At 36.1% G+C, this 18,074-nt stretch overlaps 1 protein-coding gene across 4 annotated transcripts in view; it reads right to left on the bottom strand.

Annotated features, from left to right (window-relative positions):
• Positions 1-18,074, bottom strand: part of SVP (K-box region and MADS-box transcription factor family protein) — a 75,775-nt gene that overhangs the window by 22,791 nt on the left and 34,910 nt on the right. For all 4 annotated transcript variants that reach the window (XM_020661998.2, XM_011631019.3, XM_088865104.1 and 1 more), the window contains exons 4-6: positions 14,575-14,636; positions 14,372-14,471; positions 14,248-14,289 (exon numbers count right to left, since the gene is read on the bottom strand). In XM_020661998.2, the coding sequence (XP_020517657.1) occupies positions 14,248-14,289; positions 14,372-14,471; positions 14,575-14,636 (204 nt within the window). The remainder of the gene's footprint in view (positions 1-14,247; positions 14,290-14,371; positions 14,472-14,574; positions 14,637-18,074) is intronic.

Genomic DNA, 18,074 nt, shown 5'->3' with positions numbered 1-18,074 from the left:
CTCAACAACCCATATGCTTTAAGGCTACAAATCTCTCACCCAACATATGACTATTGGGAAGTGGATTTTCTTTTTTAAAAAAAAAGGGTGCCTTAATCTATTACCCTTACATATATGAGAGCATGAAACATCTACGTCTCAATGCCTTAATCTATAAGTAGGGCGTGGCCCTTCTTTGAACTAGGTGGGGCGTACCCCCCATCGCTCTTAATTTGAGAGATGAGAACTTGAGATGAGAAAGAGAGAGAAAAAGAAAGAAAGGGGGCAGCTAGGCTGTCCCCTTTGAGGGGTAGAGAGAAAGAGAGATGGAGAAGGAAAGAAGGGAGCGGCTAGGCCATCCCCTTTGTAGAGAGAGAGAAGGAAAGCAAGGGGGAGGCTAGGTCGTCCCCTTTGTAGAGAGAGAAGAAAAGAAAGAGAAAAAGAAAAGATAAGTATAGAGAGAAGAAAAAAAGAAAGAAGAAGAAGGAGAAAAAGAAAGGAAGAAGGCAGAAAAAGAAGAAAAAGGAGAGAGATAGATGGGTTACCTAGATGGGTCCAACGAGGGCTCGAAAAAGTCGGGTTCGACATACTCCTTGGGTCCTTTGAGTACTCTTGAGAAGGGTTAGATTTTGAAGCTTGGGATTGGGGTGGAGCCTAGCTTAGGTGGGTTAAGGTGAGGGTTAGCTAAGGTGGGTTAGGGTGAGGGTTAGCTTAGGTGAGCTAAGGTGAGGGTTGGCTAAGGTGGGTTAGGGTGAGGGCTAGCTTATAGGTTGTATAATGGATGGGTTGAGTACGGATAGGGTGAGGTATGGTGTAGGGAGTATGAGGGTAGGTTGTATAATGGATGGGTTGAGTACGGATAGGGTGAGGTGTGGTGTAGGGAGTATGAGTGTAGTGAGGTGTAGGGGGTATGGGTGTAGTGGGGTGTAGGGGGTATGGGTGTAGTGGGGTGAAGGGAGTATGGGTGTAGTGGGGTGTAGGGAGTATGGGTATGGAGTATGGTATGGTGTAGGGTTGAGTGGACTAGGATGGGTAGACTAGGGTGTATGGTGTAAGGTAGCGTAGGAAATATGGTGTAGAGATTCTAGGGGAATTGCTCTCAATGCTAAAATATTCCCTCTCCTTTCTCTTTGAAGTGAAGAATGAAAGCTCAACACAAAAACTCAAACTATCAAACATTAGCTTTTAAATTATCTCCAACTTAGGTTACAAAGGGTGCCAAAGTGCTCATATAAGATCACCCCCAAACATGGTTGGATGATCAAAACAATGCCAAATTACTAAAAATTACATTTTTTTCTAATTCAAAGTGAATTTTGTTTTTGATGTTAAATGACTGTTTTGCCTTTTCCAACTTTCATGGAAATGACAAAACCATCCCTAAAGAGATGTCGGGGCTCTGATAGATGGCCACTCGAATGGGAGGATGTCTCACTTTAAAAATTTTGCAAAACATGAGTTTTCATGTTCACTTTCTCTCTACGATTTCTCTCATCTCGAGTGTCATCTCAAGTCGTACCTTACATCAAAACACCCCTCTCGATGGGATCTACCACATAGCAAAATTTGAGCTCGATTGGCGTCAGGATGAGAGAGTTATGGTTATTAAAATTCAATCTCGAAATTGAAAGGCACAATTCCCAAAATGAAAACTGGTTCATTGGGGCAACATGTGAATAGTGCGAAACCCTTCCATTTTGGGGAAGTTGGCCATAGAATGGTCCAGAAGCGTCCAAATGGGCCGAAATTTGGCATTTGGGTTTTTTTGGGCCTTCTTACTCCAATGGCAATGGTCTGATGCTCATCTGAGACCTTGTAGACATAGCTCTAGTTATGAGGTAGCTTTCGACATGATAGAGAGCGGTTCTGCAAATTTAAATTTCATTCTAATCGGATTTATCTTGATCGGATTGGGACGAAAATTGGCGAACACTTGTAGAACATCAAATGCTTCCTTTCTCATGCTTTTGGGGACAAGGGGACACCTTTTCAAAATTGCTCAAAATTTAGGCTTATTGTTGCGGGATTTCGTGGTCCACAGGTGTGACTAGTACCTATGGGCCTGGGTTATAACCACTTCCTCTATTATTTGATCCGGGTGTTAGTGCGTCAAAAATACGCTCAAACAATTTCCTTTATTTTTTTTTTGTTATTCTCTTTTTTTCTTTATCATGAGATGAACTCACCGAGTACTTGGACTCAGACGACTAACTCGCCTCGGCCAAAATCCGAGTACATTGGTCGAGTCGATTTTTCGAACCTTGATATATATATATATATATATATATATATATATATATAAGAGATCATCAGAGGAAGATCCCTCAGAGCTTGATACCACAAATTGATTTTTTAAAAGAGTGATAGAAAGTGGAACAATCAAATTCTGATATGAGCCAGATCTACTCAAAAGTGAGCAGATTTGCTCTCAGATCAGTGGTAGAGCCAACATTGATCCGAAATATGAAATACAATATGAAATACCATAAAACTAATTTAATTACTGTAAAATAAACAAAATGAAAAGAAACACAGGAAAGAGTAAAAATGTACCAGACTGAGCCAATTGGCCTGAGGCTCCCAAAGCTGCGAGGCCTCGTTTGTATCAGTACCGGCGGAGTTTTACGCCGTGCGTCCTCTTTGTTTCTCTTCATGTTTTTTACCAAGCTTTGGCTTGGTTGTATGGATCTCCTAATCTAAGGGCTGCAAGTGACCTAAAGCTAAGGTTTTTCCTAGGTCTAGGTTTCTCAGGTCTCACAATCTCTCAGTTTTAGTTGGGCACACACAAGCTAATCAGATTTCAAGAGTCTTTAGAGTCTAACCTCAAATGATCCCGAAAAGACCTTTTTATAATCTGAAAAATCATCTGGAATGGATAACATACCATAACCAGAAGATTTTCAAGCCTGGACTGCCGTTTTGGGTCTGTCTAGGTTGGGTGACACTGGGAGTGTCACCCAGACCAAATCTGTCCAAAATCGATAGATTCCTATTTGGATCGATTTTGGGGCCGTTGGGATGCTACATGCAAAAAATCAACCGATTTGGGTCAGTCTAGCTAGGCGACACTAGGAGCGTCGATTTCGGGGTTGTCGGAATGCTACCTGCCAAAAATCAACCGATTTGGGTCAGTTTGGGCCGGGTGACACTGATAGCGTCGCCAAGACCAAATCTGCCCAAAATTCTAGTTCTGGGCTGATTTTGGAGATGTTGGGATGCTACTTACAAAAAATCAACCGATTTGGTTCAGTCTGAGCTGAGCGATGCTCCCAGTGTCGCCTAGAACAAATCAGCCCAAAATCGTAAAATTCCAGCTCTGAGGGGATCTACAAGCTCTTGTGATGTTGCTTGCCAAAACTTGGATCAAAACAAGGTGTGTTGCTATTTTTAATGATTTTTTTTATTAAAACGGGGCATTTTACAAGATTCTGAATCACAGGGGAGGCCGTATGGACTAGGGTGGTCTATGGTCTAGGGGACTGAAATAGTGTGGTCCCATGGGTTCAGAAAAATCACAAAATTTGCCAGTTTTAAAATAGGGTGTCTACAATATATATATATATATATATATATATATATATATATATATATATATATATATATATATATATATATATATATATGGGTGTGGTTTCTATAAGGTTGCAACCCTAACCAATCCAAAAATCCATCTGAAAAATAGATCTATTAATAGGCTTGCATTTCTACATATGCAGGCTTGGCTGCATAAAAATCGGGTCCATATATATATATATATATATATATATATATATATATATATATATATATATATATATGGGTGTGGTTTCTATAAGGTTGCAACCCTAACCAATCCAAAAATCCATCTGAAAAATAGATCTATTAATAGGCTTGCATTTCTACATATGCAGGCTTGGCTGCATAGAAACCGGGTCCATATTTATATATATATATATATATATATATATATATTCAAGTCTGTACATAAAGCCAGACCTCAGCACAAATTTCAGTTGATAATTCTCCTAATGTATACAGAAAATAAGGAATAACTCCACCATATTTGTTTTTAAGCCTTGTCTTCACCTTTTCCGCAAAAAGGTGTGGTAGGCCAGCTATAAAATTTTCTTCCAATGGTCTGACTTACTATCTTCTCTTGATAGTAGTCTAGAGAAAAATACGCCTTCGTACCATTTATAATGAGAGTGTTGGACATCTTAAATTTGTTAACAAATCTTTAGATCTTGCGGCTAACAAAGCAGTACTCGCTACAACATGGAGAGTAATGGTATATATCAATGTATTGACTGCATCTCCTTCTTGTACTATATTATCTTGTCCATCTTCTCTCTTAACTATCCATTGTTTTGAGGCATTTAATATTTGGTTTTTTGAGTCTTCATCCATATGAAAATCCCACCAACCTCTTAACCATCTTGTAAATCCACATATTATGGCCTTGGCTATCTCATGATCTTGGTTTCCACTAGCCTAACAGGCAGTGACATAGATAGTCATATGTTTCATGAGATCTAGGATTAGTTCTCAGCCATGCCATCTATATTCCAATTTACTATGGATTTACCTGAATAGGAGACCGAGGCAGAGACTAGGTCTTCTTCTATTTGTAGATCTACTGGTGCTTTTTGCAAAACTTGAACATTCCCTTCCTTGGTGTCGGAAGGATGGCCCTTTCCTTTTTCATCGATGCTTAATTTTTTTAATCTTTTGACTAGCTCATCAATTAACTAACTATTTTCCTCTTTTTTATTTATTCCTTACAGGCTGAATTTTCCTTTTTCAATAGTTGGAAGCGGTTTGAATAGGACGGCTTCCTTTTGTTTTTCAGAACTTCTGGGTTCAGGAGTTGGTCTTAATTTGTTTACTGCATTTTCTATTCTTGTAGTCTGTTTGCCTATTGTTTGGAGGAAAATATTTGTATAATTATTTTGTTCAATAATATGAGGTATTCCATCAAGCTTAGCCATATTATGGTCGCTTTCTTTGGGTCCTATCTTAAGAGGTGACGCTCTAATTTTAATTTCTCCCTTAACTTTTTTCCTTTAAGTTGTAAGCCAGTCTCAGGGGGATGAATAAACTCAATTGTTTCCCCTTTTGTGGTTTGAAAGGATTTTTCAACCATATTTACCTCGAAGTTGGGAATTTTTATTTAATAATCTTTTGCTATATATTTTAACCATTTAAAAAACTTGACAGTTGCCTTATGTCTTATCATAAAACGATTAAATTTTAGATGAAAGGCATCTCTCAAAGGTTCTTTAAATTCTTTAAAGAATCATTCTTTTATTAATCTATTTTCTTCAGAGTAGAAATCTTTTCTGATCCATTCTTTATCAATCTTAAATTCTTCGTTTTGAATAACACTCATATCAAAGTCTAAATCAGAAGGAGTTGGCTCTTGTTCTTCTATTTCAGAAGAACCTGGAGTATCTACTCTATAGACTGGTTGTTAAACCTGATTTGGAGTCCTATTAAGTCTTTCGATAATAGTTCTCCTATGGGTAGATAATCTTTCATATTCTAACAGTGGGATCAAAGAGGTAGAGCTTCTGGGAGGATCCCTTATGCTAGGTTCACCAATTCTTAAAGTAGTTCTTCTGGAGGATGGAAATCTGATTTCTATCTCTCCATCTGAATATTCTATTATTTGTTCAAGGTCTTTGTTCTCAGGGTTTTTAATTTGGGATTCAGTTTGTAAGGACCATCTCTCTGGTAATTTTACCTGAGACCATGCCACTGACTTTGATATGACTAGATTCGATTTTTCCATGTTGGTCTGGAAAAATATGATTTGTCCTTGTGAATCCATTTGAGCATTTGGGCAAAGAGTATTCATTACCTTATAACATATTCGGTAAATAAATGCTAGATTTTGAGAACCTGAGTCCATATCAAAACCTCTAGTTTTAAAGTTTAGGGTCAGGACCTTTAATAGATTAGGATCTGTTAAGGCCACCGAGAAATTTGAAATACAGTTGAAATAAAAAGGGCCGTTATAGGGACTGGATTCTACTATTCCTAACAAGGAATCATTGAATCTTTTAAGCCTGCTATCTCTTAGACAGAGCAAAACAGAATTGTTTAATCCTGTTCTCGTCAATGGTTTAACAGCTATTTGTACTAAACCAATGTGTAAGTATTTGAAATCTTTCCTTTTGTGACCATCAAGCATTCTTGGGGAAAGTAATTGGAATTTGTCCTGAGTTTCCAAGACCGAAATACTTTGTTCAATAGTTTTTATAGAAAAACGACTTTTAAAATCAAAAGCTCCTTTACTATAGATATCTGAAATAGGTACCTTAGGTATATTCCAATTTTAGATTTGTTTTTCTATATTATCTATTATTCCTTCCTCTTTATTATTAACACGTAATGTATTACTAGTAGTAGCAGACCTATTAGATATAGTTCTGATAAAGTTTGCCATTGTAATTCGAGTCAACCGGAAACAGTCCCTACACTTTTTTGGCTCTTCCTGGCCTTAGTGATCTTTGGATCACGGCAACTTTGAACTTACTGCTACAAATTTTCTCATAATTTTTATTTAATAGTTCAGTTTTCTACTGGTGATACAGTTAGACTACTGCAATAGTAACTTGGCTCCGATACCATAAAGCGGAATTAAACATTAAAGCAAGAGATAACACAGTAAAATATTATAAAGCGGAATTAAACATTAAAGCAAGAGATAACACATTAAAATATTAACAGAAACTAATACAACAACAGAATACAAGGCGTAAAAAGTAAACTCACATTTGACAAATACAGAAGCTGGTAAATAACTTTAGCGGCTCCGAGATGTAGTTAGGAACTTCTTCCCAAAAACAGTCACACATAACAATCTCACACTTCTACAGAAAAGAAAACTAAACAATCTCGCACGTTTACAATAGAGAGAGAGCTGTAGAGAGAGAGGAGAAAACTGTAGAGAGTTGTAGAGAGAGAAGAGAAAACTGTAGGGAGTTGCAGAGAGAGAAGACTGTAGAGAGTTGCAGAGAGAGAAGCGTATAGAGAGAGGGCTGCAGAGAGTAGAGAGGGCTGCAGAGAGTAGAGAGAGCTTCAGAGAGAGAACAGAGAAAATTGTAAAGAGTTGCAGAGAGAGAAGACTGTAGAGAGTTGCAGAAAGAGAAGACTGTAGAGAGTACTTAGGAAAACTCGAGCTAACTTCAGATGTTTCAAATGGGTGGAGTCCTCCCTTTTTATAGCCTCGGAAGTTAGGCGGGTTTGAAGATGTTTGAAGTCCATACCGACACAACAGTGAGATTCCTTCGGTTGGTGGCTACAGTGGACAGTCGGCTGGTGGCTATAGTAAGATGTTGTCGGCTGGTGGCTAACTGTATCATTAGTTACAATTATAGTGGTCTATCTGTATCACCAGTAGTCTAACTATATTAAAACTGAAATAGTTCCTTGTCCAGGATCATCCCTGGCATCTCCATCAACACCAAATGCTTTAATACGGAGGCAAATACAAGATATTGATATATCTCCTCTCCAAACACCAATAGACACTCAAACTCCTAGTGTAAAATCTATATACTTAAAGACAGCATATATTCCCTTGCTGATCATAGAAAATGAGCATCAGTCCAAACATTCGATTGAAATAGCTGCTTTATACCTCAGGCAGCATATGCATCCTAATATGGGCGAAAAAACAGAGAATGGTACGAATGCATCCTGATAGAAACAGGATCAATTTTTATAGTTCATCATTCCAAAAATAATGATAATGAAATAGCATATTCAAAGTTCCAAATCAAAAAAGTTATTACTTACAAAGAATGGGGTCAGATCCTTTAAAGCCAACGATCATGAATACGAACGGATTTAAAATTAAATCTTATCGTTACTATGAATACATAAAGGCTTGGGAAGAAGTCTTTTCATACTAGAATACAAAAAATTCCCATAGCTGGTATATTCAGTTGAAAATAACTGAGCCAAATAATTTTCCAAATTGGTTTAAAAATTGGTTCTCCATATGAGGATCCACAAACCAAGTACTACCAAAAGAACTGCAAATTTCACTGAAAAAATTATCTGAGTATAATAGAAAGAGTTTAAAAAGAGACTACTACATATATTTTATGACCTTATATCAAGTCCCTTGAATTTTAAAATGGAGTTTAAGGTCTCAGCAGATGATATGGATAGATGGGATTATATCCCCGAATTACAAAGACAAATCTATATCAAATGGTGGGATAGTTATAAGAATGACTCATTAAATTCAGACAAAATAAAAATGAAGTTTATACCTTCAACCTCACCTCAAAAGATGGAAATATCAGAATATGTTGCACTATTTCAACAACAAAACCCCAAACTATCCAAAGAAGAGTTTAAAAAGAAACTCTGGGAAGCCATAGAAAATAATGAAGAAATAATGTTTGATTAAGCAGATCACTTTGAAATTTTGTAATGGCATGAACAATTGCGAGTATTTCTTTTTTTACTGTTGAATAGTTTTGTTGAGCTGGGTTCCAAGTTTTAGACGTTAAACGGAATAATTGCTCTTGATTATTCACCTTTTGTTTTAACACAGCACCAAGTCCCATTTTCGAGGCATCTGTTTCTACTATTTTAAATGCTGTGGGACTTAACAGAGCTAGACAATGAAATTCTTTAGCTTTGGCTTTAATTTTTCTTACTGCCTTGGTATGTTCTTCAGTCCACTCTGGAGGATTCTTTTTTAACCTTTGGAACAGAGGCATCTAAAGCCAAATTTTTGTAAAAATCCGAAATATAGGTTAAACAACCAAGGAATCTTTGTAATTCAGTTTTTCCTGTAATTTTATCTGGAAATTTAGACGCAAATTAGATTTGCTCTATCAATAGAAATAAGTCTTCTCTGGAAAATATTAATTTGCACTTAGGTTTTCTAAAAGGGGCTTTGGATATACTGGGTTAAGGCTTCTTTTTTAACCTCTGGGTCAGATATTTTGTCGATGAGGTCTATGATCAAGTCTTCTCCTTTGGTGAGGGTATTGATGCTTAACCCATTCATATCTATTATTGCTTTGTAAAAATCACATTGGCAATTTTCTTTTTCTTTCGCTGGACTATTTTCATTATCGAAATCTGAATCAGAACTGCTGATAATGATATCCTCATCATTTATTTCCCCAATCAACATTTCCTCTTCTGATTAAAAGCAATTATTCCAAATACTCCAAATTGAGGATGAAACCTTTGATTCCTCTGAATCAGAAGAGGAAATGTTGATTGGGGAAATAAATGATGAGAATATCATTATCAGCAGTTTTAATTCAGACTCCGATAATAAAAATAGTCCAGAGAAAGAAAAAGAAAATTGTCAATGTGATTTTTACAAGGCAATAATAGATATGAATAGGTTAAGCATCACTACCATCACCAAAGAAGAAGACCTGATCATCGACCTCATCGACAAAATATTTGACCTAGAGGCTAAAAAAGAAGCCTTAACCCAGTATATCAATATGTCCAAAGCCCCTTCTAGAAAACCTAAGTCTTCTCTTGTCCCAACAAAAGGAGATTATAGTTTCCAAGATATTTTAGAAAGGGTACAAAATAAAACATATACAGAAAAGGAACCTTTAATATCTGAGCTAAAATATGAGATCAATGAAGTCAAAAATGAGTTGATAGCTCTAAAATCAACGGTTCAAATCCTTGAATTAACCAAGAATCCTATCAATGAGGCAATTGAAGAAAAAAATATAGAAGGTGAATTTGATAATCTAATCAATGAGTATAATATGCTTTTACCACCTGAGGTTGAAGACACCCTTCCTAAACCAGAAACCTCCAAAGCTGGAATGAATGTAATAGAAAAGGTCCAAAATTGTAAATATATAAACCTTGTAGACAAAATTATAACCCAAAAATGGTTTACAAATATCAAAATCGTAGTTCAAAAGGAATACAACTTCCAAACTACCGCCCTGATAGATTCAGGAGCAGACCTATACTGTATTAATGAAGAATTAATACCAACTAAATACTTCAGCAAGACTAACCAAATCCTTAATACTGCAGATGGCAGCAAAATGCTTATAACTATAAACTATCAGATACTGTAGTTTGCAATAATGGTGCTTGTTTCAATTTTCCATTTATAATGGTAAAAGGTTTAAGTTAGCCTGTTATTCTAGGGACTCCTTTTTTAAATATGCTCTATCAAATTAAGATTGATGACACAAGGATAGAAGCCTTTTCGTTCAAATGAATAATCATAAAAAAAGAAAAATTTGAAAACACTACCTAAAAAGTATTTTTTTACCCCAATTAACATAGGCCGTTCATTTTGGTGAGATGCTTAGATCTAGGCCTTTGAAGTTCATTTCCAATTTTTTTAGATAGCTTTATTAGCATTAGATGAACAATGTTAAAAAAAAACAAATGATTTTGAGTTTATAAAGGCTAAGATCTTAAAATTCACAAAATGAATGGTTTAGATTTGTTTTTGGAGGGGACTCATTTTGACCATATCTAGGGTTCAAATTGAACTTTTTTATTGGGGAGATTGATTATTGAGATGAAGATAGTGTGTGTGCAAGATTTGAGGTCATACAAATACCACAAACATGATTTTCTAGAAGTGTCGTTGCATTATACTATGATACAACTGTTGCATTGGATCATTGTTCTCTCTCTCTCTATATATATATAGTAATGATCGTATGAGACAGTCCCGCACCCATGTGCCTAAAACCCCAAAGGATCACTATTAAATTTAGTATATATCTCTAGAAAAGTTATCCCAAGTGTAGGACTTGACTTTTCTAGAGATCTGTGCCAAATTTAATGGTTATCCTTTGGGGTTCTACACACATGGGTGTGGGAGGCTCTCATGAGGTCATTTTCCATATATATATGGAAAAGTCTTCCCAACTCCTATAGGCAAAAATGAATAGTGATTTGGCCAACCCTCATCACCGTCCAAAGTTCATCGTACGGTTACGATCGTCCGGTAGTGTTTCATTTTTCATTGTTTTTATTCAAATCGGAATGATCTGAAATTTGGAGCATATGTACATCTTAGTGAGCACACCTAATAAAAATATAAAACAAGTAATTCGTAAAAAATAAATTGACCAAAATGCCCTTGAAACATTTTAAAGGTATTTTGGTCAATTTATTTCATGTAAAATACTTTTTTGATATTGTTTGTAGATTCGCCTATTTTTTATGAACACACGGTCTAAATTTCTTCAGATCATTCCGATTTGTAGAAAAAAATGAAAAATATAACACTACCGAACAATCGTGACCGTACGATGAACTTTGGATGGTGACGAGGGTAAGCGAAATCACTGTTCATTTTCGCCTATAGGCGTTTTGTAGTATCTTCCTATATATATATATATATATCTCACACTTTCCTACCCTATTTCATAAGTTAACTTTCCTGGTCTTGAGCAGATCCAGGTTCCTTGGGTCTTTGCTGGTTTATGAGTACTGAGGTTTTTGAACTACACGCATCAAAACCTCACCCCCTTGTATTTCTTGCAACCCTATAATCTTCAATCTCTTCATAAAAATCCTCTCTCCCATCTATTCAGCCTCCTTCGATTTCGCCTTTACCATTGGCTCCCCGCCCACCCCCACCCCCACCCCCACCCCCTCCCCCTCCCCCTCCCCCTCCCCCTCTCCAAACTTCTTTAAAAGTCTCTCTATCTTCGACCCTCTCTCCTATAATTACACTTTTTTTCTCAAACACCTTCTCCCGCACTTTTATTCTCTTTATTATTTCTTTTCCTCTACTTTTCTGTCTCCATGTCTACTTCTCGAACCCCTCTTATATCCCTCTTTTGCCTCATCTTTGCTTTTTCTTTTATCTCTCGCTCCACTCGCAGTCACCAACACCATTACTTGGATGCCAGACATGCATTTTGTTAATACAAAAGTCATTCTAGGTGTGGAGCACCCGGCTTGTTGGCTGCCTTAAGCACACTACTTGTAAGGACCAATGTAAATTATTTCTGTTGGTAATATATTGCCAAGATTATCCAAATAAAAGAAAAAGTACATATTTGTGGGCATATTTTCTTAGGTAATAATAAGTGGATTTAAAAAGTGCAGAAGGTGGGTCCAGTCCTTGCATCTGGTTTCTTATACAAACATAGCATGCTGCAGATAGGAGTACTGATAACCTATTTTTACATGACACAATAGCTAAGAGAATTGCATTCATAGTGACAGACCTTTATAACGGGAGTTCTGCACTCAATTTCTCTGACTCCAAAGAGTCAGCCCCTCCCTACATGCTGCCTCTCTTGAAAGTTACACGTTTTGCCCTTATCCAACTTTTTACTGTGATCCTTGTGATTGATAGCTCGTGCTATTGTCTCCCAACATGTTCAAGTATCAAGTTGGTAGGGAAAAGAAAAGGGAGAGATAAAAGGTATTCTAAAATAAAGTTAACATTATCAAAAAAAAAATACCTTGGTTTTAAAGTAACCTTAAGGGGGGCGGGAAAAAAAAGGAACACTTTGGTAACCAAAGTTACCATTTCTAAAAAAAATGGAAAATTTGAAAGAATCAGAATAATACTAGACATTGAGCGATAAACACCAACCAGAAGGTCAAGTCCAAGATTCAAGAATGCTCGATAACATGTGGAATGTATCATTTATAGTTGATGAAGTTGTCTCATGTGGTTCCTACCCACTAAGCCCCCTCTATCAACTCAACTTCATTATCATTTGACATCTGCTTAACGAGCAGAACATGTAAGACACCAAAGAGAAGGGTACTTCCATACCAATAAGTACTTGAATAGTTGAATTAGATGGTGCATCCAAATGTATCTTGCCCCCAGTCTTGCTAGGTGTAGAGTTATATCGCAGTATCACATTGGAAGGTGGATTGGTACTTACTTCCAACTTATGTGGAAACCGTGCCTTGTATGGCTTCGAAATCTATACACTTGCACACGTATTTAAAAAGTGTCTTCAATTATCATTGACTACAATTTGTGGCCATTTACGTTGGCAAGGATCAGTTTGGACGGTTACAATTCCACACCTACTTCCTTCTCAACTTCCATTGGAAAGCTCAGCATATTTACAAGGAAGGCAAGAAAATGACCGATGGTTGACCATGATAAAGATGACGAGTCTTTTTTTGGCCAAATAAATTTCTCCCTTGACCAAGTGGCTTTGGAACCTCTTTAGAACAACCAAGGCGATCATCATGTCTTAATCAGGTTATATGAGGGAGATCAGAATACTGGGCATTTCTCTCACTATTCCTTTATAATGTTTCTTTATAATGTAGCACCAAGAGAAAATTTAGTGGGGTTGAAAGATTTCAAGGAAGATGGAGAATGGACAGTTAAAGAAGTGAACCTTTAGAAAGTCCCTGAGATGTTATCTTTTCTTCAAGGACTCTTAGGGTCCCTTTCAGAGGACACTTAGGATAAGTATTGAAGCAGATGCTCATAGCCGTCTAGTTAGACTCACCACTTGAAATCTTGGAGGACCTGGCAATTCAAGACTCTGATCAGGCTGTTCAAGAGTCTCCAAAGGATATCCATGCTTAGAATTTCTGAAATGTTGTATTAGAAAGCTGTTTGCAGGTTTCCAAACGATATCCCCAACCACTTGAGAGGGGCACAGTTTTAGGACTTCTAGATTTGACTTCATGGTGTAAAATTAAGAGATGAATAAAATGAGTGCTGAGCACTTGACTGTTTCAGAATTCCCTTGAAGCCAATTGTAACAATGATTGTTCCACAAAGAAAGAGATACTAAGCATTTGGTTCATGTTTTTCCATAAATTAAGGACAAGGCAAGAGAATGGTCCTTAGATCATGTCACTATGGTTTACGCTGAAATAGAATGATTATGTCACCCAAAATGACCAACTAACCAGGAGTTATCATTCCAATAAAACGCACAACAAGAACTATAACAACTACTGTTGCACAAAAGGAATTGCTGATATGTGGTACTAACCAGTTGGTGCACTCTTAGTTGTATGGATTACGGATATGTTCCATAAGGACATGAAGGCTCTAATCAGGTAGCTCAAAAATATTGATCACAAATTTCTCAAAAATAAAATGCCAATAAAAAATTAATTTGACATCTGCATTTGTTTAGTTTCAAAGCTTAATTGATAATACAACATGTGGTCCCTTGATAGAGCAAAATAGCGGACCAAGATTTGTGTAGCTGATCCCAAATAGTTGAAAAAAGTTATAATGATGATGATGATGCAAACATAACATGTGGTAGCATTTAAAAGAATTAGGAATGGGTTGAAATAGTATACCTGTCTTTGAAGGTCATCAATCTCCTTCATGAGCACCTCGCCCTGTAAAACATCATTATCATAAAGCATCTCCCCATGCATTATCAAACATAGCCTCTCCTACATCTAGAGGGTGGAGACCAACCTTTCTTGATAGGACACGACTTAGCCCTGATTCAAGAGTACTCTCCAGCTTTTGCAAATGTTGGATTGTTAATCCTTGGAGTTCCTCTCCCCTCATCTGCCTGTTATAAACAATAAGATCTTACAATCATAACTGATTTAACATAATTTTGAATTTCTCAACAATGAACTACTTAAGAAAACATTTCCAACATTAACACTTACCTTATTATATGGGTCAATTCTGCAGCTTGCGCACTTAACCAACTGAGGTCCCTGTTTTCCATCTAAAATGCAAAAGGTCAAAAATTGGTTCCTTTTTCTTCAATGAGAGAAAGGGAGACAACATTATCAAGCACATTCCTTTTCAATTTGGACCAAAGTTGAGTGTGTGGAGTATGTGGTCATGTATGTGTCTTCATGTGCGTGTGTGTGCGCATGTGCATGTGCCTAGGTTCTCTCATATATGAGGAATTCATACACAAGCTACAAGAAACTTAGAAAATTGAAATTCATGCAAATTTCAAAATAAAACAAAAATTCCATGTGAATCCACTTGACAATGTAGCAATGTTGTGTGTCAACAAGTTGTAGAAAAGACTTAACAACCGACAAACAAAAATGAGATAATCATGGAAAGACAAATAAGAAAGCCTTCGTGTGCTGGTCTCAACCATTCTGAAATATTTGTAAATACTTGACCAGGTATCATGGAAACTGTTCACGCCTTGAGTTTTAAAGTGAAGCATGAGAATGGTTGATTTTAAATCATGTCAATCTAATATATCACACGGTATGAAAAAGGAAAGATGGAGAAGAATGAAATGAAAAAGAACGCCCTACGAAAAAGGAAAGGGCTCAAGGCCTAGAATGGCAAGATAACAGAGAGCCACAATGTGATATCTTGATCTCCAACATGTTGTGCTACTCCAAGTACGAATACAACATGGAATGCTACTCCATGCCTAAAGTACTGGGGCTCCAAAACCTATTATTTCAAAACCCTAAAACTCAGATGTAAAACGTATAAGTCCTATAAATGAAAATTTAAAACATGGGTCTAGCAGGATGGTAACCAAATGATTGCATCTAAAGGAAAAGTATTTAAAGTGACTATTTACTTTTAATATAAGAAAGTCACAATCATTTTTATCCTTCATATTTCAAATCAAGTGGTTGTAAGTGTGTAATAGACTAGACTCAAAGTTCAAAAATGAATTTCATAAAATTTGAGACGCATCGAAAGCCCACTCTTTGTAATAAAGATAAATGGTCTCAAATTACAGAAACCTATATCGAAAACATTGATTTAAAATTACACTTGAGAAATCCGGATTTTAGATAAGACCCATACACAGCTGAGCTCCCTTGAGTTTAACGGGCAAAAGGTAGCAGGTTAAATCAACGTTTCATTTTAGATAAGGATTTGGTGCTCCTATAGGAGCAAATTGCATTCTTGTAGGGTGAAACCTACTTTAGAGCAAGAGATTTCTTTGACCCCCGAAGCTTTCAAGAACATCTTTAATTCATTTAATGGAGTTTTATATGACGTGGGATTTTAAGAGCTTAGGAAAACTAGTTAACTGCATAAATTAGGATTGTTTCATAAACATTTGATGCAGGGAAAATGGAGGAAGAAATAAATAAAAATAATAATAGAGTGAGAGAATATTCTCTCTTTGAGTATGCAAGGAGTCATCTCCAAAGATACTTTCACAAGACCCAAATTATTTACTCAATTCAAATCTCTCTCAATTACAAAGAAGGGACAGCTCCCCTTCGAATACACTTAGAAAAATAAATAAATAAACAGAAAAACCCACAAAAATAATCTCTCTCTCTCAAACTCACGTAGATCTTATCAAACCACTTTAAGTAAACCGTATCCTAACTAAATCTAATTAACATTTATCGTTTCCAAACCAACTTAATCCTTTGCCTAACATTAAAACCAACCATATCCCAAAACCACTCATGCACTATCCTATTCACTAAACAACTCATGCACTACCCTATTCATTAAAGCAAAATTAATCCACTAAAATAAAAATAAATTTTGATAATCTCAATTTTTATTTACATCATTCTCCCAGGGCTGGGAGAAGCTCACCTCGAATTTATGGAATTCAAAAATTTTCCTTCATTATCTTCTCTACTTTGTTCCAATTGGAAATTTTCATCCTTGTCTTGTCGAACTTTTGATTGGTGATCCTAAGCAAACTAAGTCATGATACGTTTAAAAAATCAATTATGATATCAAAATCTCTTGCACCTTCCACCACTAGTGTTTCATGAGTTTCCTTCAACTCAATGTCTGAAGTAAGATGTGATGTGCAATTAATGCTTAGATCGGTAGTTGATTCTTGATCTTCTACCTCTTCATGTTCTTCTTCTTCTGATTGCAATTCATGAAATAGATCTTGTAGATGCTCTATAGGACATGGATCTTATCTGTAAATTTGTTCTTAACATTCTGGATCAATTGCCCGAGTCGGTCGGGGAACTCGATTCACCTCTATAGTGAGATTTGGTATCGGATCTTCATGGTTGCGAGCACCATCTTTTCTAATAACAGTATTCTCTAACTGTTGCACTCTCTGTTTAATTTCGCTTATGTCTCTTCAGATACCCTCCATGACTGTGTTCATGCTTTTCTTAATTTGTTGACCCACAAACTCCATGATTTGCGGCAATATATCATTGTGATTGATGGATCTTATTTGATTTGATACCAACAAAAAATGGATGAAGAAATAAATAAAAATAATAATAAAAAGTGAGATAATATACCCTCTCTCTGGATCAGCAAGGGAGTCCATCCCAAAGATCTTTTCACAAGACCCAAATTTTTAACTCAATTCCAATCTCTCTTTGTTACAAATAAGAGACATCTCCCGTCTAATACAATTAGAATACTAAATAAGTAAATAGACCTACAAAAATAATCTCTCTTTCTTAAACTCGACCTTATCAAACCACCTCAAGTAAGCCTTATCCTAATTAAACTTAATTAACATTTATCTCCTTAAAACCAACTTAATCATTTGCCTAATATTAAAACCAACTATATTCCCGAAACAACCCAAGCACTACGGTATTCACTAAACAACTCACACACTATACCCTATTCACTAAAACAAAAATTAATGTCTTAAACTAAAATAAATAAAATAAAATTTTGATAACCCTAATTTTTATATGCATCAACATTTCTATAAAAATACAATCCTCACAAGCAAGAGTATTGCTTGCGGAGAAAGTGCACAATTTACACCTACAAGAGTACCGTAAACTCTCGCCCGTCAAGTTATTCTTTCGATTTTTTTGACCTCGAAAGTCCCGTGGTCCTTCACTATACGCTTTTGATTGCTTCTAATTTGAGAGGTTTAGATTTTACTACACCATGCATATTATGCTCGTGTAGGCGAATACTGTACATATACGACCTCGGGTGGAAATATATTTGAGAGGATTTTTTGAATCTAAAATTTAGGAAACTACCTAAGCATATCATTAAATGATTATTTTCAAAAGAGTAAATTTGACAGTAACCCTAGATCTCACACTCAAAAAATTAGATGTTCTTGGTTCAATTTTAATACATTAAATTTTTAAGTGCATAGAGAGTGTGATTTATAAGTTTTCTTAGTCTATAGGTCGATAATGTTACATCCCTAAAATTTATGATCCTAAAATTACTCCTAGATTGGGTATTACTAGAGGGA

This window comes from Amborella trichopoda, chromosome 4 (assembly GCF_054954075.1).
Source record: "Amborella trichopoda isolate Santa Cruz 75 chromosome 4, AtrichopodaSantaCruz75HAP2 v2.0, whole genome shotgun sequence".
NCBI lineage: Eukaryota > Viridiplantae > Streptophyta > Magnoliopsida > Amborellales > Amborellaceae > Amborella > Amborella trichopoda.
This window is presented reverse-complemented; position numbering and strand designations above follow the sequence as displayed.